Source organism: Eubalaena glacialis, chromosome 2, assembly GCF_028564815.1.
Source record: "Eubalaena glacialis isolate mEubGla1 chromosome 2, mEubGla1.1.hap2.+ XY, whole genome shotgun sequence".
NCBI classification, from domain to species: Eukaryota; Metazoa; Chordata; class Mammalia; order Artiodactyla; family Balaenidae; genus Eubalaena; species Eubalaena glacialis.
This window is the reverse complement of record NC_083717.1, coordinates 61,693,249-61,717,449: the sequence shown is the minus strand read 5'-3', so window position 1 is coordinate 61,717,449 and position 24,201 is coordinate 61,693,249. Positions and strand designations below refer to the sequence as shown.

At 39.0% G+C, this 24,201-nt stretch overlaps 1 protein-coding gene across 1 annotated transcript in view; it reads right to left on the bottom strand.

The window, feature by feature from the left end:
• PTPN9 (protein tyrosine phosphatase non-receptor type 9) overlaps positions 1-24,201 on the bottom strand; it is an 80,867-nt gene that overhangs the window by 18,974 nt on the left and 37,692 nt on the right. Inside the window, exons 4-7 of the mRNA XM_061180031.1 lie at positions 23,992-24,116; positions 19,206-19,311; positions 3,702-3,812; positions 1,553-1,881 (exon numbers count right to left, since the gene is read on the bottom strand). Coding sequence (XP_061036014.1) covers positions 1,553-1,881; positions 3,702-3,812; positions 19,206-19,311; positions 23,992-24,116 — 671 coding nt within the window. The remainder of the gene's footprint in view (positions 1-1,552; positions 1,882-3,701; positions 3,813-19,205; positions 19,312-23,991; positions 24,117-24,201) is intronic.

Genomic DNA, 24,201 nt, shown 5'->3' with positions numbered 1-24,201 from the left:
CTAGGATGTATTCTCTGATTATAACACGACAAATGCCTTGGGTGAGCACAATCCAAACCCACTTTTTTAATGTGGGGAAGGGGAACCATTGTAGAAATGACACCTCAAGGACCCCTCAGTAGAAGCACCCAGAGCAGGGTCAGAAATACCCAGGACAAGTGTGCATCCTCTGCTCTGGCTGGGAAAAAGACTGGATACATACAGGGGTCTTGAGCTGGTAGGGATGAAACAGAGCTGTGTGGGAAAGAAGAATACTCTCCCCACATGATATATACTCTGCTTTCTCTCTCTCTCTCTTTTTTTTTTCTTATTTTCCTTTGCATTCTTGTTCTGCTTATTGATTTTTTTTCTCAATTGCTTCTTCTCTCTTACTTCCCTTATCTGTTTCCTAACTCATTATTTTCCCTCTTTTTTTTTCCTTTTCCCTCTTTCCTCACTCCCTGCATACCTTCTTTACAGCACACTGACTAAGCTGGACCAGAATTACAAGGGGAAAGAGGTACTCACAGAATCACGGATTCCTAAAACATTTAAGCTACAAAAGAGTAAGTAGGTATCAGTGAGTCTAATATAAAATACTACACACAGGAAAACTGAGGTGCAAAGAAGAGAAATAACTTGGGTAAGTTACAGAGGGTATTTTTGGCTAAGCTGGAACTTGAGCCTGGGACCCACTGGGGAGAGCTTCCTTAATTTTCTTTTTTTTTTTTTAAGATTTTTTTTTTTTGATGTGGACCATTTTTAAAGTCTTTATTGAATTTGTTACAATATTGCTTCTGTTTTACGTTTGGTTTTTTGGCCGCGAGGTATATGGCATCTTAGCTCCCTGACCAGGAAACGAACCCGCACCCCCTGCATTGGAAGGCAAAGTCCTAACCACTGGACTGCCAGGGAAGTCCCTGAGCTTCCTTAATTTTCAACAAACAATCTCAAAACTTGGAGAAAAAGAAGCTTTTGCAACAGCCAATGAAAACATGGTAAGATAAATGACAGCAGCAGTAAGAGAAATGATCCATGCTCTATTGCCAACAATAGTTATCAAGTGGTTATAAACCAGTTACAGAATTCAGGTAGAAGGAAAATCCCACAAGGCTGAATTCCTAAGAGGCAACTCTTCTCTTACTGACTGTGGATTATTTTAAATGGACCAGTACCCTTCCTCAGAAAGTAACGTAATACTATAAATGCTGTAGGGAGAAACTGCCCAAATGAAAGGACCAGAGATCAAATCGACAGCCTACATTTTGAGCCTACATTTTTGTTTTTTTCCTAAAAACACTTGCATATCAGGGAAATATCAAAAAATGTATCCATTGGTACACAGTTCCTCCATTGGAACCAAAGACCTTCAGAAATTTCAGAGCATACGCTGTTGGCAACAAGCACCAAGAGGTGCCTCTTTCTGAATGAGAGAAACTATCATCTAAGTGAGAGTGAGGCTCCTAACACAAGAAAGAGCCTCTGTTAAGGAAGTGAGGGGTGGAAGGAGGGGTACCAATGTGTGCCACAGCATCTTGGAAAGTGATCGCTGGCCCAAACCTTTCTTACTTACATGGAACAGTGGAAAGTGCCAACAGGGTTCTCACGACGGATGTCTTCATACTCCTCATATATCCCCCGCTTTTGCCTGGTGCTAACGTAGTCCATCAATTCTTGGATGGTCATGGCATGGGGACCTGGGACATGCACTGAGTCCCAGTCTAAGGTCGGAGGGAGGGAGAACAGGATGATCTCATCGAAGGGATCTGGGTGGCCGTTCATCTGGGATAGAAACTGGAAATTCCAAGTGGCGAGGTCAATTTTGACGTACCCACCCAGGTTTTCTGGAAGGCACTCCCTGGGCAGGTGCTGGGTGACTTCAGATGTCTTTAATATCTGAATCTGGAAGGCCAGAAAGAACCACGTGAGTATGTGGGGAGGGAGGGGAACAAACAGATAAAGAACAAAAGTGCTTTGGAGAATGATGTGAGATTTGCTTGAAATACCTGGTAAACTTAGAAAAGGAGTAGACTGAATTTCATCTGCTTGGGAATGAAGTCCTACGAATTTCCCAGAAAAGGTCTGACTTCTCACAATGTATATCAAATTCATTCCTGGAGTTAGGGGCCCTGTTATAAACCTTATATAAACGTAGGTATAGTGAACCAAGGCTTTATACTATTTACAAGGCTTTCCAGTACCATCTCATGTGGGTATTCCCCTTTTTGACTACTAAGAATGCATGGGAAGTGGTTATTTTTGTCAACCCCATACTAAGGCAACCAATTCTAAGCCTGTTGGCTTCTGTTTTACTCACAGCTTGGTATGGACATTCTCAAAGATAGGTTTCTGTGAAAGCAAGACAAGACCAGCCACCCAGAGGCTGGGTAGCCCAGGAAAAATGCTAGAGAAGTAATTGTAATACTTAATTCCTCTCTCTGCTTGGACACAGCCATACTGGACCAAATTAGCCTAGTTGGTTCTTTTTGGAATCTGTGTGGAATGGGAATGTTTGCCTTGCTTGCTGTTGCCTCTTCCTGGAATGCTGCTTCCTGGAATGCCCTCTTTTCCTCTTTGGCCTCTTCAAGGACGAGCTTATAGCTCAACCTCTTCTGTGAAGCCCTCCCTGACAGTCTGAGACAACATTCTCCTCTATGTTTCTCAGAGCCACAGTCCTCTGAACATGTCTGTGTCCCCTTTCATGACCATAAGCTCCTCAGGAATAAGGGCTATCTCACTCAACTTTTAATTCCCAGGGCCCAGAGCCTGGACTGTAAAGGTGCTCAATATATTTTGAGTTCATACATGCATGTATGTACTTGTATATAATTCAAGTGTTAAGAACTTGCCTAAGGAGTCCTCTCAAAGAGTTATCTTAGGAAAGACATCTCCTACTCTAGGGTCACTAGGTCACTAAGTAGCTTCTGCAGAACCAAACATCTTTAGTTTCCCCTCTCCAACCCAAGTCACCTCAGCTACAAAGATCTGTATTGTTATTATTCATATAATCTCATACTAAAAAAAAAAACCCTCTGATAATATTTTACAACATTATTATCTTATTCTATTATACCATTGTTTCATATACCCTTTCTTTCAAGGGTGAGAAATGAATGAGTAAATGACTGAAACCATAATGTTTCCATCCTGGAATACTCAGGGGATGATAATAGAATCAAGATAATTTTAGACAATGCTTTTGAAGTTGGGAAGCAACAAGCTGTTTTAAGAGAAAATGCCAGGAATAAAAGTAAAAGAGAGATTGAGAGTCTCCTCCACCACCGTGGTGGTCAAGGGGACTGAATATTTCCAGTTGAACAAATTCAAACACCAGTTCTACTGATGTAATTATATTAGAAGTTGTTAAATATTAAAAGCCTGTAGAGCCACAGGACTAAATTTTGGAAGTAGTAGCTATCTCTAAGTCACTCATGGGACACATTCCTTCGATACCATCTGCATGCAAGGTGCTACATACAGGGGAAGTGCCCAAACTATGTCCAGGTCCTAACTTCAAGGAACTTGTACAGTAAGAAAGGCAGCCTATACTGGGCTGAGTAAAGAATAAAGCAGAGAATATAAGTGAACACACTAACAGAAGCAGAAAGAGAAACAAGCCAGAAAGGTTTTTTGAAGATAGAAAATTAATTGGCAGGTTTCAGCAGTAGAGATGGAAATGAATCTATCCCACCTCCAAATAAAATTAAGTTAGCTTCCTTTACCCTCTCCCGGACTTTGTCCTTCAGAAGGAGGCTGATGATGGAATAGGGCACTCGGAACCATATGGGTGCTCCCACAATCAGCACTTTCTTCAAACGAGCTGGAAAAGCTCCCTGCGGAGAACAATACAAGGATTTAAAAATACCAATTAGGGCACTGCAACAGTGCCTAATGGGACCTTTGACTGTTCAAGTACAAAGTTTAGGTTTTTTGCTCTTCTCACCATTCTTACCCAGCAGGGGGAGTCTATAGCTTAATTCAGGTTTCACTTAGTAGCTAGAGAAAAAGTGGTTAAAAAGAAAGAAATGGGGGCTTCCCTGGTGGCGCAGTGATTGAGAATCTGCCTGCCAATGCAGGGGACACGGGTTTGAGCCCTGGTCTGGGAAGATCCCACATGCCGCGGAGCAACTGGGCCCGTGAGCCACAACTACTGAGCCTGCGCGTCCGGAGCCTGTGCTCCGCAAGAAGAGAGGCCGCGATAGTGAGAGGCCCACGCACCGCGATGAAGAGTGGCCCCTGCTCGCCGCAACTAGAGAAAGCCCTCGCACAGAAACGAAGACCCAACACAGCCAAAAATAAATTAATAAATTTATTTAAAAAAAAAAAAAAAGAAATGGAAGCAACCTAAATGCCCATCAACAGAGGAATGGATAAAGATGTGGTACATATATATATATATAATAGAATATTACTCAGCCATAAAAAAAACAAAATAATGCCATTTGCAGCAACATGGATGAACCTAGAGATTGTCATACTGAGTGAAGTAAGTCAGACACAAAAAGACAAATATCATATATCGCTTATATGTGGAATCTATAAAAAGTGTACAAATGAACTTATTTACAAAACAGAAGTAGAGTCACGGATGTAGAAAACAAACTTATGGTTACCAGGGGATGAAGCGGGGAGAGGGATAAATTGGGAGATTGGGATTGATATATACACACTACTATATAGAAAATAGATAATAAGAACCTGCTGTATAGCACAGGGAACTCTATACTCTGTAATGGCCTACATGGGAAAAGAATCCAAAAAAAAAAAAAAGAGTGGACATATATAGATGTATCAATATAATTGATTTGTATACCTGAAACTAACACAACATTGTAAATCAACTAAACTCCAATAAAAATTTTAAAAATAGAAAGAAAGAAATTAAAAGCTGATTTACCTTTAAAAGTAATCATGTTATGGAGAAGCAGAGAGGAACAAAAGTTTGGCCTGGCACACCTCAGAATTATAGGTGAGTGTGCTGGAATCTGCACATTTAAATGCATGGGCTTTGAGTTATTTGATCTGGACCCATTTAATGACAGAGAAAAACTTCAGGACTTTTGGTTACATTAGTAAGAGATACCCTAAAGATTCTCAAGTCTTCCTGCAGATCTGAAAGAGGAATCTCAAAGGAAACTTTGATAACAGATGGATATCTCCTTACCATTTTTTCCTGTGATTATATTTCCCTGATCACATGAGTTGTCTATGATTTTTATTGTCAGCACAATGCTGCATTTTCAAAGAAACTCTTATTTGTGAAACAAATAAATAAAATAAAAAATAAAAGTAACAATGTTATGTTGTCAATATAAGCTTTATGGATCAACACTGCTCTGACTGTTCTTGTCAGCATACACGTGTGCATCCTTAAGTTCTGATTATTAAAACTTTAAGGAACAATTAGATCACGAATAAAATGAACATGAAACATTTCTCATAATCTTTCCTTTATTCTGATATCTGTGTGTTTATAATCATTGATTTTCCACTCATCTCTTCATCTATTTATGTATTCATTCATTCAATCAATCAATATGATCTAGCGGGCACAAGGGCAAATGAGGTCTAAAAGAAAAGAGACACCCTGATCTGCACAAGGCATAAGAATGAAAAATTATTCCTTCTTAATCCATAGCTCTTGGTTTCATTCAGTTTCTCAATATTCCAGCACTTCTCATAGACAGGGATACTGAATAATACTGGTATTCTAACTGGGAAGAAATTATTCCCAGTTAGATTATAATAGTATTTTTTTAAAATATTTTTATTTATTTATTTTTGGCTTCGTTGTGGCACGCAGCCTTCTCTAGTTGTGGTGTGCAGGCTCCAGAGCACACAGGCTCAGTAGTTGTGGCACGTGGACTCTCTAGTTGTGGCACACGGGCTCTCTGGTTGTGGCGTGCAGGCTTAGTTGCCCTGCGGCACATGGGATCTTAGCTCTCCGACCAGGGATCGAACCCACGTCCCCTGCAGCGGAAGTCAGATCCTTAACCACTGGACCACCAGGGGAGTCCCCCCTATAATAGTATTTTTTTTTTTTGGCTGTGTTGGGTCTTTGTTGCTGCATGGGGGCTTTCTCTAGTTGCAGTGAGTGGGGGCTACTCGTCGTTGTGGTACACAGGCTTATCATTGCAGTGGCTTATCTTGTTGTGGAGCACAGGCTCTAGGAGCGCAGGCTTCAGTAGTTGTGGCACACGGGCTCAGTAGTTGTGGCTCGCGGGCTCCAGAGCGCAGGCCCAGCAGCCACAGCGCACGGGCCCAGTTGCTCTGCGGCATGTGGGATCTTCCGGGACCAGGGCTCAAACCCGTGTCCCCTGCATTGGCAGGCGAATTCTTAACCACTGCGCCACCAGGGAAGTCCCTATAATAGTATTTTAAAGTATTATAATAGCATTTTAAAGTACAAAAGATAAATACAAATTATAATAGTATTTTAAAGTATAAAAGATAAATATGAAAAAATTAGCCACTCTATAAATAATAATCAGCATAAAAGTATAATGGTAAAAAGCCTCTGGTTTGGGGGCTTCCCTGGTGGTGCAGTGGTTAAGAATCCGCCTGCCAATGCAGGGGACAAGGGTTGCAGCCCTGGTCCGGGAAGATCCCACATGCCGTGGAGCAACTAAGCACGGGTGCTACAACTACTGAGCTTGTGCTCTAGAGCCCGTGAGCCACAACTACTGAGCCTGTGTGTCACAACTCCTGAAGCCCACGCGACTAGAGTCCGTGCTCTGCAACAAGAGAAGCCACCGCAGTGAGAAGCCTCCACACCGCAAGTAAGAGTAGCCCCCACTCACCGCAACTAGAGAAAGCCTGCACAGCAACCAAGACACAATACAGCCAAAAATAAATTAATTAATTTAAAAAATTAAAAAAAAAAAAAAAGCCTCTGGTTTATAATAGCACTTGTGCACACAAGCACCATCTCTTTCCCTCTCTCTCTCCCCCTGTAAGTCACTGGTCATACAAAAAAGATGATTTATCCTTGGTGTCTGCTACGTTTATACATACATATATACGTATACATTTTTTTAGCCTAGGAATATACGTCATAAGAAACATGGAAGACACATAATTTTAAAATCTTATTGAAAGACATAACAAAAGACTTAAAAAAAACCCATAAAACAAAACATAGCATTCCCGGACAGGAGAAGATGACGCTGTAAAGATGTCAATTCTCCTTAAATTATCAATTCATTATATCCAAATTAAATCCCAAAGTGTTTTATCTTCCAGAACTTGACTGAATGACTCTAACATTCATCTAATCAAAAGATGTTGATTTTTAAAAATATTTTCTCATCAGATTTATAATTTTGAATAAGTGGTTATCTCTGGGGAATGGCACTGGGGTGTGTGAGGGAGTGGTCAGAGACTTTTCCTTGAATTACTTTTTAAATGCTCTTATAATTTATAAAAACTAGTTATAAAGTTTGTTTTTAGTATGTATGTTATATATCAGTAAAAATTTAAATAAAAGTACATGAAAGTGCATGTAAAAGAATAAAAGTGCAAAAAGGTCAAAACAACTTTTAGAAATAAAAGAATACAGGGAAGCTTGTTGTATAAGATATTAAACTTTATTATAAGGCTACAATAAATTAAAAAGTGAATATGTTGGTCTAGATGCCTAGATCAACAGAACAGGGAGTCCAGAAACAGACATACTTACCATATGGAAATTAAGTATAAGATAAAGGTGTTATCCCAAATGAGTAGGGAAATAAATGTATTAGTTAACAAATGTTGCCAGGACAGCTATTTGAAAACAAATTATTTTGTCCATAGTATTATGCACCATATATAATATGATATATTATTAAATATACTACATGTAATATAGTATATTAAAATGATAATGAAAAATTAAGGAAACATAGTAGTATGACAAAAGACACCATAAAGTTGAACAAATTATAAACCGCAAAAATGCTGGTAACACATACTTAACAATACTCTTAATATTCTTAATAACCAGTCTTGTAAATCGATGAGACAAACACTTCAATAGAAAATTGGGTAAGGACTTCCCTGGTGGCGCAGTGGTTAAGAATCCACCTGCCAATGCAGGGGACATGGGTTTCAGCCCTGCTCCGGGAAGATCCCACATGCCGCGGAGCAACTAAGCCTGTGCGCCACAACTACTGAGCCTGCGCTTTAGAGCCCATGTGCCAGAACTACTGAAGCTCGCGCACCTACAGCCCATGTTCCGCAACAAGAGAAGCCACCGCAATGAGCAGCCCGCACACCACAACAAAGAGTAGCCCCCACTCGCCGCAACTAGAGAAAGCCCACGCACAGCAACAAAGACGCAACGCAGCCAAAAATAAATAAATAAATTTATTTAAAAAGAAAAGAAAAAAATGGGTAGAATTTATGAAAAGAAAAAATTTTTAAGAAATACTTATTGATGTGAAACATGAAAATATGCTAAAGTTAATCACTAATAAGAAAATACCAAATAAAGACATGAGTTGATTAAAATCCAAATAATCAGTGATGATGAGACTCTGGTGAACAGGATGTTGATGGGAGTATAAATTTGAACCAAATTTTTAGTGGACTATTTGGCAATATTTATCAAAACTTTAAATATGCCTACATTTTGACCCTAAAAATCTGCTTATAGCAATTTATCCTGAAGAAATAATGGGTCAAATATACAAAAATGTATATAAAATGATGTTCATTGAAGCCTTTTTATAACAACACAAAAAAAATGGCAGGGGACACGGGTTCAATCCCTGGTCCAGGAAGATCCCACATGCCGCGGAGTAACTAAGCCCACGTGCCACAACTACTGAGCCTGCGCTCTAGAGCCCACATGCCACAACTACCGAAGCCCGCAAGCCTAGAGCCTGTGCTCCGAAACAAGAGAAGCCATCATGGGAGGTTGGAATTGACATATATATACTAATATGTATAAAATAGATAACTAATAAGAACCTGCTGTATAAAAAATAAATTAAATAAAATTCAAAAAAAAAAAAACAGAGAAGCCACCACAGTGAGAAGCCTGAGCTCTGCAAGGAAGAGTAGTCCCCCGTTCACTGCAACTAGAGAAAGCCCACGTGCAGCAACGAAGACCCAATGCAGCCAAAAATAAAATTAAATTAAAAAAAAAAAAAAAGAAATTTACTAAGATGGGGAAAATCTACTCAGAGCAACTTAAGAAGTCAAAGATTATTTACACTTTTATTCCAGTGTCACATTTTGATCCAAATCCTCACCACAGTAACTACTGGAAATTAATTCATACTAAATAGAAATCTGGGGGACTTTTCCTGGTGGTCTACCAGTTAAGATTCCACGCTTCCACTGCAGGGGGCACAGGTTCTATCCCTGGTCTGGGAACTATGATCCCACAGGGTGGCCAAAAAGTTTACAATTAAAAAAATTTTTTAATTTAATAAATAATTAATTAATTAATTAAAAAAAGAAATCTGAAGTGTGAGACTGTGCATTAAACTTCTACTTACAACTTTCACGAGAATGAGGATGGTAGGGGACTATATTTAAAATTTTGTCTGTTCCCAATGACAGAGCAGTAAGTCACTAAGGAAAACATGATATGGATTTTAAGGCAACCAAACTTTTATTTCATTCTCTTTGAATTTATATAGCAAAACAACAACAAAACATCTATAGTAGTTTCATTATTTTGAACCAGATAAAGGAGGACACATAAACAGCAAAAGAACATTTGAAAAAAAAGATACTACAATGTTATTATTTAAAGGAGTTCAAACAACAAAAAAAAGGATGTTATTATTTTAGAACTTCTAAATTCAAAAAAAGAGCAAAGGGAGGTGGGATTCCCGGACTCCGTCTGGAGGAAGCGACACTGCACCCGCTCAGGCAGTCAAAGGCAAGGGGACGGGACCGGCGGGCGGGCGGGCGGGCGGACTCACCCTCTCGGTGACTACGCCGATCAGGTGTGCCCTGCCTGGCCGCAGGTGCCCCTGGATGAGGCCGTCCCGCGCACCCTGACCGGGTCTTGGTGCTCCAGCCGGGTGTCAGGCCTGTGCCTCTGAGGTAGGAGAGCCGAGTTCAGGACACTGGTCCACCAGAGACCTCCTGGCTCCACGTAATATCAAACAGTGAAAGCTCTGCCAGAGATCTCCATCTCAACGCTAAGACCCAGCTCCACTCAACGACCAGCAAGCTATAGTGCTGGACACCCTATGCTAAACAACTAGCAGGACAGGAACACAATCCCACCCATTAGCAGAGAGGCTGCCTAAAATCATAATAAGGTCAGAGACACCCCAAAACACACCACCGGACGCAGTCCCGCCAACCAGAAAGACAAGATCCAGCCTCACCCACCAGAACACAGGCACCAGTCTCCTCCACCAGGAAGCCTACACAACCCACTGAACCAACCTTAGCCACTGCGGGCAGGCACCAAAAACAACGGGAACTACGAACCTGCAGCCTGCGAAAAGGAGATCCCAAACACAGTAAGTTAAGCAAAATGAGAAGACAGAGAAACACACAGCAGATGAAGGAGCAAGTTAAAAACCCAACAGACCAAACAAATGAAGAGGAAATAGGCAGTCTACGTGAAAAAGAATTCACAGTAATGATAGTAAAGATGATCCAAAATCCTGGAAATAGAATGGAGAAAATACAAGAAATGTTTAACAAGGACCTAAAAGAACTAAAGAGCAAACAAACAATGATGAACAACACAATAAATGAAATTAAAAATACTCTAAAAGGAATCAATAGCAGAATAACTGAGGCAGAAGAACGGATAAGTGACCTGGAAGATAAAATAGTGGAAATAACTACCACAGAGCAGAATAAAGAAAAAAGAATGAAAAGAATTGAGGACAGTCTCAGAGACCTCTGGGGCAACATTAAACGCACCAACATTCGAATTATAGGGATCCCAGAAGAAGAGGAGAAAAAGAAAGGGACTGAGAAAATATTTGAACAGATTATAGTTGAAAACTTCCCTAATAGGGGAAAGGAAATAGTCAATCAAGCCCAGGAAGCGCAGAGAGTCCCATACAGGATAAATCCAAGGAGAAACACGCCAAGACACATATTAATCAAACTATCAAAAATTAAATACAAAGAAAAAATATTAAAAGCAGCAAGGGAAAAACAACAAATAACACACAAGGGAATCCCCATAAGGTTAACAGCTGATCTTTCAGCAGGAACTCAGCAAGCCAGAAGGGAGTGGCAGACATATTTAAAGTCATAAAAGGGAAAAACCTACAACCAAGATTACTCTACCCAGCAAAGATCTCATTCAGATTCGACAGAGAAGTTAAAACCTTTACAGACAAGCAAAAGCTAAGGGAATAAAGCACCACCAAACCAGCTTTACAACAAATGCTAAAGGAACTTCTCTAGGCAGGAAACACAAGAGAAGGAAAAGACCTACAATAACAAACCCAAAACAATTAAGAAAATGGTAATAGGAACATACATATTGATAACTACCTTAAATGTAAATGGATTAAATGCTCCAACCAAAAGACACAGCCTGGCTGAATGGATACAAAAACAAGACCCGTATATATGCTGTCTACAAGAGACCCACTTCAGACCTAGGGACACATACAGACTGAAAGGGAGGGGATGGAAAAAGATATTCTATGCAAATGGAAATCAAAAGAAAGCTGGAGTAGCAATTCTCATATCCAACAAAAGAGACTTTAAAATAAAGACTATTACAAGAGACAAAGAAGGACACTACATAATGATCAAGGGATCAATCCAAGAAGAAGATATAAAATTGTAAATATTTATGCACCCAACATACGAGCACCTCAATACATAAGGCAAATGCTAACAGCCATAAAAGGGGAAATCAACAGTAACACAATCATAGTAGGGGACTTTAACACCCCACTTTCACCAATGGACAGATCATCCAAAATGAAAATAAATAAGGAAAAACAAGCTTTAAATGATACATTAAACAAGATGGACTTAATTGATATTTATAGGACATTACATCCAAAAACAACACAATACACTTTCTTCTCAAGTGCTCATGGAACATTCTCCAGGATAGATCGTATCTTGGGTCACAAATCAAGTCTCGGTAAATTTAAGAAAACTGAAATCGTATCAAGTATCTTTTCCGACCACAACTCTATGAGACTGGATATCAATTACAGGAAAAAATATGTAAAAAAATACAAACACATGGAGGCTACACAGTACACTACTAAATAACCAAGAGATCACTGAAGAAATCAAAGGAGAAATAAAAAAATAACTAGAAACAAATGACAATGAAAACATGACGACCCAAAACCTATGGGATGCAGAAAAAGCAGATCTAAGAGGGAAGTTGATAGCAATACAAGAAACAAGGAACATCTCAAATAAACAACCTAACCTTACACCTAAAGCAATTAGAGAAAGAACAAAAAAACCCCACAGTTAGCAGAAGGAAAAAAATCATAAAGATCAGAACAGAAATAAATGAAAAAGACATGAAGGAAGCAAGAGCAAAGATCAAAACAACTAAAAGCTGGTTCTTTGAGAAGATAAACAAAACTGATAAACCATTAGCCAGACTCATCAAGAAAAAAGGGAGAAGACTCAAATCAATAGAATTAGAAATGAAAAAGGAGACGTAACAACTGACACTGCAGAAATACAAAGGATCATGAGAGATTACTACAAGCAACTATATGCCAATAAAATGGACAACCTGGAAGAAATGGACAAATTCTTAGAAAAGCACAATCTTCTGAGACTGAACCGGGAAGAAATAGAAAATATAAACAGACCAATCACAAGCACTGAAATTGAGACTGTGATTAAAAATCTTCCAACAAACAAAAGCCCAGGACCGGATGGCTTCACAGGCGAATTCTATCAAACATTTAGAGAAGAGCTAACACCTATCCTTCTCAAACTCTTCCAAAATATAGCAGAGGGAGGAACACTCCCAAACTCATTCTACGAGGCCACCATCACCCTGATACCAAAACCAGACAAAGATGTCACAAAGAAAGAAAACTACAGGCCAATATCACTTATGAACATAGATGCAAAAATCCTCAACAAAATACTAGCAAACAGAATCCAACAGCACATTAAAAGGATCATACACCATGATCAAGTGGGGTTTATCCCAGGAATGCAAGGATTCTTCAATATACGCAAATCAATCAGTGTGATAAACCATTCAACAAATTGAAGGAGAAAAACCATATGATCGTCTCAATAGATGCAGAAAAAGCTTTCGACGAATTCAACACCCATTTATGATAAAAACCCTCCAGAAAGTAGGCATAGAGGGAACTTACCTCAACATAATAAAGGCCATATATGACAAACCCACAGCCAACATCGTTCTCAATGGTGAAAAACTGAAACCATTTCCTCTGAGATCAGGAATAAGACAAGGTTGTCCACTCTCACCACTATTATTCAACATAGTTTTGGAAGTTTTAGCCACAGCAATCAGAGAAGAAAAAGAAATAAAAGGAATCCAAATTGGAAAAGAAGTAAAGCTGTCACTGTTTGCAGATGACATGATACTGTACATAGAGAATCCTAAACATGCTACCAGAAAACTACTAGAGCTAATCAATGAATCTGGTAAAGTAGCAGGATACAAAATTAATGGACAGAAATCTCTTGCATTCCTATACACTAAGAACGAAAGGGCAGAAAGAGAAATTAAGGAAACACTCCCTTTTTCCATTGCAACAAAAAGAATAAAGTACCTAGGAATAAACTTACCTAAGGAGACAAAAGACCTGTATGCAGAAAACTATAAGACACTGATGAAAGAAATTAAAAATGATACTAACAGATGGAGAGATGTACCATGTTCTTGGATTGGAAGAATCAACATTGTGAAAATGACTCGACTACCCAAAGCAATCTACAGATTCAATGCAATCCCTATCAAACTACCAATGGCATTTTTCACAGAACTAGAACAAAAAATTTCACAATTTGTATGGAAACACAAAAGACCCCGAATAGCCAACACAATCTTGAGAAAGAAAAACGGAGTTGGAGGAATCAGGCTCCCTGACTTCAGACTATACTACAAAGCTACAGTAATCAAGACAATATGGTACTGGCACAAAAACAGAAACATAGATCAATGGAACAGGATAGAAAGCCCAGAGATAAACCCACGCACATATGGTCACCTTATTTTTGATAAAGGAGGCAAGAATATACAATGGAGAAAAGACAGCCTCTTCATGTAAAAGAATGAAATTAGAACACTCTCTAACACCATTCACAAAAATAAACTCAAAATGGATTAAAGACCTAAATGTAAGGCCAGACACTATAAAACTCTTAGAGGAAAACATAGGCAGAACACTCTATGACATAAATCATAGTAAGATCCTTTTTGACCCACCTCCTAGAGAAATGGAAATAAAAACAAAAATAAACAAATGGGACCTAATGAAACTTAAAAGCTTTTGCACAGCAAAGGAAACCATAAACAAGACAAAAAGACAACCCTCAGAATGGGAGAAAGTATTTGCAAATGAAGCAACTGACAAAGGATTAATCTCCAAAATTTACAAGCAGCTCAATATCAAAAAAACAAACAACCCAATCCAAAAATGGGCAGAAGACCTAAACAGACATTTCTCCAAAGAAGATATACAGAATGCCAACAAACACATGAAAGGATGCTCAACATCACTAATCATTAGAGAAATGCAAATCAAAACTACAATGAGGTATCACCTCACACCAGTCAGAATGGCCATCAAAAAATCTACAAACAATAAACGCTGGAGAGGGTGTGGAGAAAAGGGAACCCTCTTGCACTGTTGGTGGGAATGTAAATTGATACAGCCACTATGGAGAACAGTATGGAGGTTCCTTAAGAAACCAAAAATAGAACTACCATACGACACAGCAATCCCATTACTGGGCATATACCCTGAGAAAACCATAATTCAAAAAGAGTCACGTACCACAATGTTCATTGCAGCTCTAGTTACAATAGCCAGGACATGGAAGCAACCTAAGTGTCCATTGACAGATGAATGGATAAAGAAGATGTGGCACATATATACAATGGAATATTACTCAGCCATAAAAAGAAACGAAATTGAGTTATTTGTAGTGAGGTGGATGGACCTAAAGTCTGTCATACAGAGTGAAGTCAGTCAGAACGAGAAAAACAAATACCGTATGCTAACACATACATATGGAATCCAAAAAAAAAGGTTCTGAAAAACCTAGGGGCAGAACAGGAATAAAGATGCAGACATAGAGAATGGACTTGAGGACACGGGGAGGGGGAAGGGTAAACTGGGACAAAGTGAGAGAGTGGCATGGACATACATACACTATCAAATGTAAAATAGATAGCTAGTGGAAAGCAGCCACATAGCTCAGCGAGATCAGCTCGGTGCCTTGTGACCACCTAGAGGGGTGGGATAGTGAGGGTGGGAGGGAGACGCAAGAGGGAGGAGATACAGGGATATATGTATATGTATAGCTGATTCACTTTGCTATAAAGCAGAAACTAACACACCACTGTAAAGCAATTATACTCCAATAAAGATGTTAAAAAAAGAAAAAAAGAGAAAATTTATGGAATGCAGTACTGGGATGGCTGAAAGAAATAGATACTTGTATTTCTTGGTGACAAGGTAAATTTTTTTCCACTTTTATGGAGGGTAACCTAGTAATGTATAAGAGAGATTAAAAATATTCATAATCTTTAGCCAAATAATCCATGTCTTAGAAATACTTTCTTAAAATAATTTAAAAGAAAAAGCTAAAATGATCATAATAGTATTATTTAAACCTGAAAACAATCTGAATAATACAGAAAGATGGTTAGATGATTAAACTGTCTATGATATATTAACTTACCAGGTTATTGTGACTCTGTTAAAACTGACAAGTAAAAGCCTATGTTGTGGAAAGGAGGGACTATTTAGTATGCAAAACTGGAAAAAAAATAGCTATCCATATGGAAAAAAAAGTCAGATTCCTACATCTCATACCATTCTCAAAAATCAACTCCAGATGGATTAAGGTCTTAAATGACAAAAACAAAATTTTAAATTTTTAAAAGAAAATAGCTTCTCAAAAAGTTAAACGTAGAACTACCACATGATCCAACAATTCCACTTCTAGGCATATACACAAAAGAACTGAAAGCAAGGACTGAAACAGATGCTGTAACACCAATGTTCATAGCACCATTATTCACAATAGCCAAACAGTGGAAACAACCCAACTGTTTGACAGATGAATGGATTAACAACACGTGGTATATACAAACAATAAAATATTATTCAGCCTTAAAAAGGAATGAAATTCTGATACATGCTATAATATGGATGAATCTTAAAAATATTATGCTAAGTGATCAGACACAAAGGACAAATGTTGCATGATTCCACTTATATGAGGACCTAGAATAGGTAAATTCATAGCGACAGAAAGTAGAATAAAGGTTACCAGGGGCTGTGGGGCAGGGTGGGGATATATTGATTAATGGGCACAGAGTTTCTGTTTGGGATGATGAATAGTTTTGAAAATGGATAGTGGTGATGGGTTGCATTGTGAATGTACTTAATGCTACTGAATTGTAGATCTAAAATGGTTAAAACGGTAAATTTTGTTATGTATATTTTACCACAATAAAAAAAGTCACTAAAAACATTAATACACATGGTGGAATCAGTGGTACAGCAGTAAAATAAAATAAAATAGCTAATATACTTTTTCTGACTTTGGAATAGGGAAGGATTTACAATGCAAAACATATTAAGCAGAAAATAAAATACAGACTCATTTAACCATACTAAAACTAAGAACTTGTTAGTCAAAAGGACTTTATAAAAAGTGAAAAAACAAGCTATAAACTGAGACAGTATATGTATGTATATGTACACACACACACACACACACAGAGAAATAGATTAGTACAAAACTACATAAATGGATGATAGGAAAATGGGTAAAAGCCATAAACAGGCATTTTGCAGCAGAAGAAAACATATATGGCCAATAAATATATGAAGAGATACTTAATCTCACTAATAAGAGAGAGGTAAGTTATACCACAAGATACCATTTTATACCCACTCTATTGGGAAAAATTAAGAAGTATGACATTATCATGTATTGGAGAGGATGTGGAAATTTTACACATGGCAGGTGGGTACAACCACTTAGGAAAACAATTAAACACTATCTTATAAAACTGAATCTTCCCAGACCTTATGACCCAGTAATTCTATTCCTAGATGTATACTCTAGAGCATGCATTTTCTTTTCTTTTTTTTTTTAATATTTATTTATTTATTTTGGCTGCATCAGATCTTAGTTTTGGCATGCAGGATCCTTTGTTGCGGCATGTGGGTTCATAGTTGTGGCATGTGGGCTTCTTGGTTGCAGCATGCGCACTCTTAGTTGCGGTATGCATGCGGGATCTAGTTCCCCAACCAGGGATCGAACTCGGGCCCCCAGCAGTGGAAGTGCGGAGTCCTAACCACTGGACCACCAGGGAATTCCCCTAGAGCATGCATTTTCAATAGAGGTGATATCACCCCCAAGGGGGTGAAATTAGTTCTGAGGAGAGTGGGGAATGGGAAAAACAACCCAAACATACACACTCTTTTTGTGCATAAAGCATAGATATACATTCAGTACATCAAGATATATACATTAATACATTCAGTACATCAAGATATATATGTTATATCTGTAGTATTAAAATTTCATTAGAAGAACAACAACTGGGGGTGGGGGGAGTCTAAAAAAGGCTCCTTAGTGAGGCAATAATGAAAAATGGTTGAGAAACACTGCCCTAGAGATATTCTTGCACACATGCACCAGAAGACATGTATAAAAATGTTCATAGCAGCACTGTTCATAATAGCAAAAATCAGAAAACGACCCAAAGAGCCATCAAAATAAGTGGATAAATAAACTGGTATATTCATCAATGGATGAGGAATTAAAAGGTATAAATCCTTCACCCATCAATAAACAGGAATGAATCAAAGCTAAATGCCACAATAGGAATTTTAGTAATACAATCACAAGTGAAGTCCCAGAAAACAACATGCAGTATAATACTCTCTTTATATAATTTCTGTTGTAAAGCTGTAATAGTAAATAAACACTTCTAAACATCTAGTTCCACAGTACTCCCAAGTGAGGTCCTGGAACAAAGACTGCACAGACTCCTACAGGACTTCCCTGGTGGTCCAGTGGTTAAGACTCTGTGCTGCCAACGCAGGGGGCATGGGTTCAATACGTGGTGGGGGAACTAAGACCCCACATGCCACACAGCTTGGCCAAAAAAAAAAAAAAAAAAAAAGACTACACAGACTCCTAGATCAATATTTTTCCAACTGTAGGTTGTCACTCAGTGGGTCCTGAAATCAATTTAGTAGGTCATGACTAACATTTTAAAAATATGTTATAGAACAGAATAATCAAAATGATTGTACAGAATAAAAGTAAAGCTTGTTTTGTGAAACTTTTTGTTTTATAAATATGTACACACACATACATACAGCTGTATGCTCAAATTCTGAAATCTAAACAGCTCTGAAAGCCACTAGTTTCTTTTGTAAGTTTGGTGCAAAAATTCATGGGACAGCAAAATCTGACCTGAAATCCCATAAGGTATTTATAACCTTTGTTCTTCTCCAAAGGTTATGATATGAATAATACATTTCATTGCAGAAATATTTGATATTAAAGTGACATACAGACCATGTTATCTTTTAAAGTTCAAAGTATTAAACAACATCTCTGGACCTAAGAGTTTGAGGTAAGAGATTAAGAACCTATCTATGTATATAACTTTACATGTATATGTATAGTTAGTGTACATATATTGATACTATTGTATACTAAGTTGCAATGTAAAACATATTTCTGACTAGATTGAGACAAAAATCTGCAAGTTACTGGTTAGGTGACATTTTTCATAAACAATGGCCACACCTAGCCTTCATTAATTCTTATTCTACAAAACTCCCGGAAAGAGACATCCCACCTTTATGACTCAGTGTTCCTGTGTATTTTATTTTAATTCCTCCCACTTTACTTTTAAGACTATTTCTTGTTCTGAGGAAGCAGATATTGGTCATCATTTACAGGTGACCTTTAAACTGAACATAATGTCTGAAGTTTACATCATTCCTAAATCTCATAAAGAATAGAAAAAATCACCCTAACCATTGAAGGGGGGGGTTGAAAGGGCCATTTCACAGCCTTACCTTCAGCAAGTTTAGGACTTTCTTGCCAAGATCCAGCTCAAAGTTGGCATAATTAGAACCGCACATGTCATAGATAAACACCAGTCCATTCCTCTGAGTTTCAAAGCTGTAAAGCAACCATTGAATGAAAACATTTATAAGTAATAAGATGGATGAGGCAAATTGAAAACCTGGGTCAAAAACAAAGACACAGAGAGTGTGGGACACATCTGGGACTGAAATAATTGCCTTCCTGAACTGGCCTGAACTTTTGTAACTGGCCTTACAAAAAGAATTTATAATAAGAAATATATATTTGGTCTTTGACCCTGTTTCCTGGCAAACTTCCTAAAACTTAGAATTTCCAGGAGAGCGAGGAAGGCATCCATTGCTATATTAATGAGGTGACTTTTAGAATGCCCTTAGATCATCTAAGGATGGGGCTGGTTGCCAGAGGAACCAACCACGTGACTAGAAAGGGTTGGGACTTCCAGTCCCATCCCCCCCACACACTCAGGAAGGGGAGTGGGGCTGGAGATTGAGCTCAGTCACCAATGGCCAATGATTTAATCAATCATGCCTTGTAATGAATGAAGCATCCACAAAATGCCAAAAGGATGAGATTTGGAGAATTTCCAAGTTGATGAACACATGCAGGTGCAGGGAGTGTAGCTCTCTCAGAGAGGGAATGGAAGCTCCATGCCCCTTTCCCCATACCTTGCCCTCTATGCATCTCTTCCATCTGGCTGTTCCTGAGTTATACCCTCTTATAATAAATTGGTAATCTATTAAGTACAACATTTGAGTCTGTGAACCGTTCTAGCAAATTAATCGAACCCAAGGAGGGGGCGTTGGAACCTCTGATCTATGGTCAGAAGCAGAGGTGGCAACCTGGACTTGCCACTGGTGTCTGAAGGAGGCAGGGGACAGTCTTTTAGGACTGAACCTTTAACCTGTGTGATCTGAGGCTATCTCCAGGTACATAGTGTCAGAGTTGAAATGAAATGCAGAACACCCAGTTCATGGGGGAGAATTGCTTGGTGGTATGGAGGGAATACCCCACATGTTGGAATTGGAATTATACTTATTGATGCATATTTATCCAGATTCATCAAGTACCAAACTCACAGGCTGAGAATGTTCCAGAGCATCTAGGTTATCAAAATTTGAACTGTTTCCTCCTATATCTCTGAATCTGCCTATCCAAATTCTATACCATTCTATGTTCAACTCAAAAGTTTCCTCTTCCATGAAGGTGTCCCTGATAATTGTCACCAAATGTACTACCATCCTTCACCCCCTTGAAGCCCCATAAATCTTTCTGTGGATTTTTCTTGTGGCTCTTAACGTACTCCCACTTTGTGTAGCCATCTGAGTCTCTTCTAGAGGGCCAAAACAAAAGTTTACCTCATAACCCTCAACAGTCCCCAGCACAGTCCTTGCAAACAGATACATAATAAATGGTCACAGATTTGTAATTCAGTGGGCTAGAAGCCCATCACTAAAAAAATACTTTAGGCCCATAGAAAACTGTAAAGCAAAATTCTAAGCTCAATGATGGTGTATTTGTCTCTTATGACTTTAATGGAGGAAGAGAATAAACCCACAAATGGTCTTTGGAAGGCATGTTAAAAAGTAGATTAAGAGATAGCGAGCCTATTACCAGATTGAGGTTAGGAACATGTGAGGATACAAAAAGTATTACTCAGTCCCATCTCCTTAATTCCTAAAGATTTCTCAAAGCTGCACTCTTCCACGAAGCCTGATCCTTACCTGCTTCTGATCTGCACACCTAAATGGTTGTTCAGAATAAATTATTTGATTGGACTACTCACTGATGATAGCAACAGTTTTCACATTTATTTACAATTGAGAAAACTTTTTGACACAAAACACATTCTTGAAATCAGAAGTCTCAATGTTATTTTGTATCCTTATTTTTTTTTGCATCACCTCCTGGAAGCCTCCGTATCTTCATCCTTTCAACAGAATACAAGGCAGAAGCACGTACCCATGAAGCAGCATTTCAAAAACCTCTGAAGTAGGGCTTCCCTGGTGGCGCAGTGGTTAAGAATCCGCCTGCCAATGCAGGGGACAAGGGTTCAGGCCCTGATCCAGGAAGTTCCCACATGCCGCAGAGCAACGAAGCCCGTGCACCACAACTACTGAGCCTGCGCTCTAGAGCCCGCGAGCCACAACTACAGACGCCCGCGTGCCTAGAGTACGTGCTCCGCAACAAGAGAAGCCAACGAAATGAGAAGCCCAAGCACCGCAACGAAGAGTAGCCACCGCTCTCTGCAACTAGAGAAAGCATGCACACAGCAAGGAAGACCCAATGCAGCCAAAAATAAATTTAATTAATTAATTAATTTTTTAAAAAAATCTCTGAAGTAGACCCAAGTTTCTCCAGCAGACTTAATTTCAAATGGCCCTTAACGTGATAAAGTGAGTGCTAAATCTTGTCTCCTTTTTTCATGACCCCAGAGAGACTGATTCACCAAGATCAAAGATTCTGTTCAATGAGTGGCACATTGAGTAGACTATCCAGATCTAGAGACTTCCCTTTTCTCCACAAGCTCAACAGGGACCAAACTCAAAGAATTACAGGTTTTCCCCTCACAGCTCCAGCCTGCGGCAGGATACTAAAACAAAGAGAAGTCAGTGCCAGGGGAAATAGAATTTAATAAAAAGAAGCTATGGTGCATAATGATGCAGGTTCTATATTCCTAGACCTGAAATTGCTCATCCTTTGAAGGCACATGAAATAAATACAAATGCAATAGCATTTTCACTTTTCTGGGTACAGAAGATGAGGTATACAATAATAGCGCTAGTTCCCTACCAAGAATAATTGCTTCCCTACCCTACTGAGTTTGATTCCTGAGCTAGGATGTTACTGGGAACACCAAGAAGATTACCACAGTCCCTGACATTTGTTTCAAAATCTAGGGTAAAGGGATGGGTGAGGGGCTATCAATGAAACAAGATTGGTTACAGATCACTTTGAAGAAGATGAATGAAAGGCATGTGAAAGTTGATGACACCATTTCCTCTCCACCATGGAGATTTGGGAATTTCCCATTATATAATGTTGAAAAGAAGGTTCCCTGCCCTCCTGGAGCTTACCATCTAGCGGTAGATGAAAAAAACATCAGTATAAGATAAATGACATCGTAAGGCCGTGTATAATTAAATACGAAATGATTGGTATTAGTAATAACTGCGATTAAAGTCAGAGTAAAAAGAATTTTATGACAAGTTGGAGTGGTGAGGGAACCAGTCACAGAAGTTGGGCCTTAAAGAAAGGGGACGATTTAGTGAAGAGGAAGGGTTTCCTCCTCTTCCATTCTGGTTCACGGTAACAAAGGAAAACAAGAATTTCTACTCACTAGTGAGAATATTTCATTCGGAAAAAAAAGGGTTCACATTTACTTACCTTACATGCACCCTCTGAATAATGAGGAGTCACTGAGGGTTTTTAAGAAAGGGATGGACATCACGAGAACAAAGTTTTAATTACATTTACCTGTGTGGTATTCCTATGGGATTCAATACTCACACTGGAAAAAGCAAGCTTTGGCCACTGTCATGCCTACACGAGAGCTCCAACTCTCTAAGCTGCTCAAAGAGGAAGCCAATGCTAAATTTTCTGGTAAAAGAGCCTTCCATTCATTCCCCTGAGCTAAAGAAACATTTCAAAGGGAACTATACTCTAGAAATTATGCCTGAAGACCAAGCATAAGAAAGAAGAACTGAGAAATTCCACATTTCTGACTGGCTGCTGACCGCTGGTCCTCTCTCCTTAGTAACTTCTCTTTTTCAGAATAATGCTTTGTGTGTGGTTTGGATGTATCTCCCACTGAACACCACCAGCAGAAGCTAAGTATATGAAAGTATTAACATTAACAAGGCAGCAACAAGTGAACTAGACAGAGAGCCCCGCTTCAGACAATCCTTTGGCTATTCCCATCCTCTAAGTCCAGAAGTATGACTGAAGTGCACAGTTGTCTCTCACTATCTCTGGTCTTAGCCCTCGATATATCACATCTAACCCAGAGGACCAGCCAATGACATTGAGAGCAATAACAAACTGTAAATGGCAAGCACCAGGGAAAAAAGAAAGTAAAAGAGAAAGACAACATAGTAGGGTACAAATAGCTCTGACCAAGAGTGAAGAAACCAGGACCTTAGACCTAGCTGGATCAATATGTGATGACTGTAAAAGAGCCACAAAACTTCTTGGGGCTTCAGTTTCTTTGTCTATAGAACAGTGATAATACTATTTACCTAAGCGCAGGGAGGGAGACACAACCTGAGCTGGTTCTTTTGGCTTATGCACCTATTTATAAAAATGATTTTGCTTAACTTATACTCTTGGACTCCTCTCTCCTGAATGTTGAGTCTCAAAATCCTCTGCATTATTCCTATTTTACAGACAAAGAAACTGAGGCCCCACAGGGTCTTCAACATCAGGGGAGAATGATCAGAAAGAACCAGCACAGGTCATTTCACCTTCACTCCCTTTCAATATGTCATTCTCAATACACTAAGAATTGCTAGTTAACTAGCTTTCTCAGCTTCTGTTACCCTGAAATACAGCCAAGCAGGTAAAGATGCAGAATACCCATCATCTGCATAGTACCTGGAAACATGCCAAGCCCTAAAGACATGGAATGTTTTCCATTCATAGCACTGCCCAGGGCACATCCTAGGAGCATAGTGAATGCACTGCTGAGTTTAATCAAATCAAACAGTGTCACTTTCCCATCTGGATGTAGAACACCCAAAAGATAATTTCCATGCTCACCTATCCACAGCTCTGTCTAGCAAGTAAAACAGAGCCTGAAGTACCACATGTTGGACTGACTTGTGGGGATGATGTAATCTGGCAGTGAAGAGGGCAATGGAGGCTCCTGTTGGGTCCCGAACATTCTAGAGCAAACAAAACAAGAAATATTTAGAAATCAAATAGAAAATCACAGAAATCACGAAGCCCTCTTATATCCTGCACAAAGGT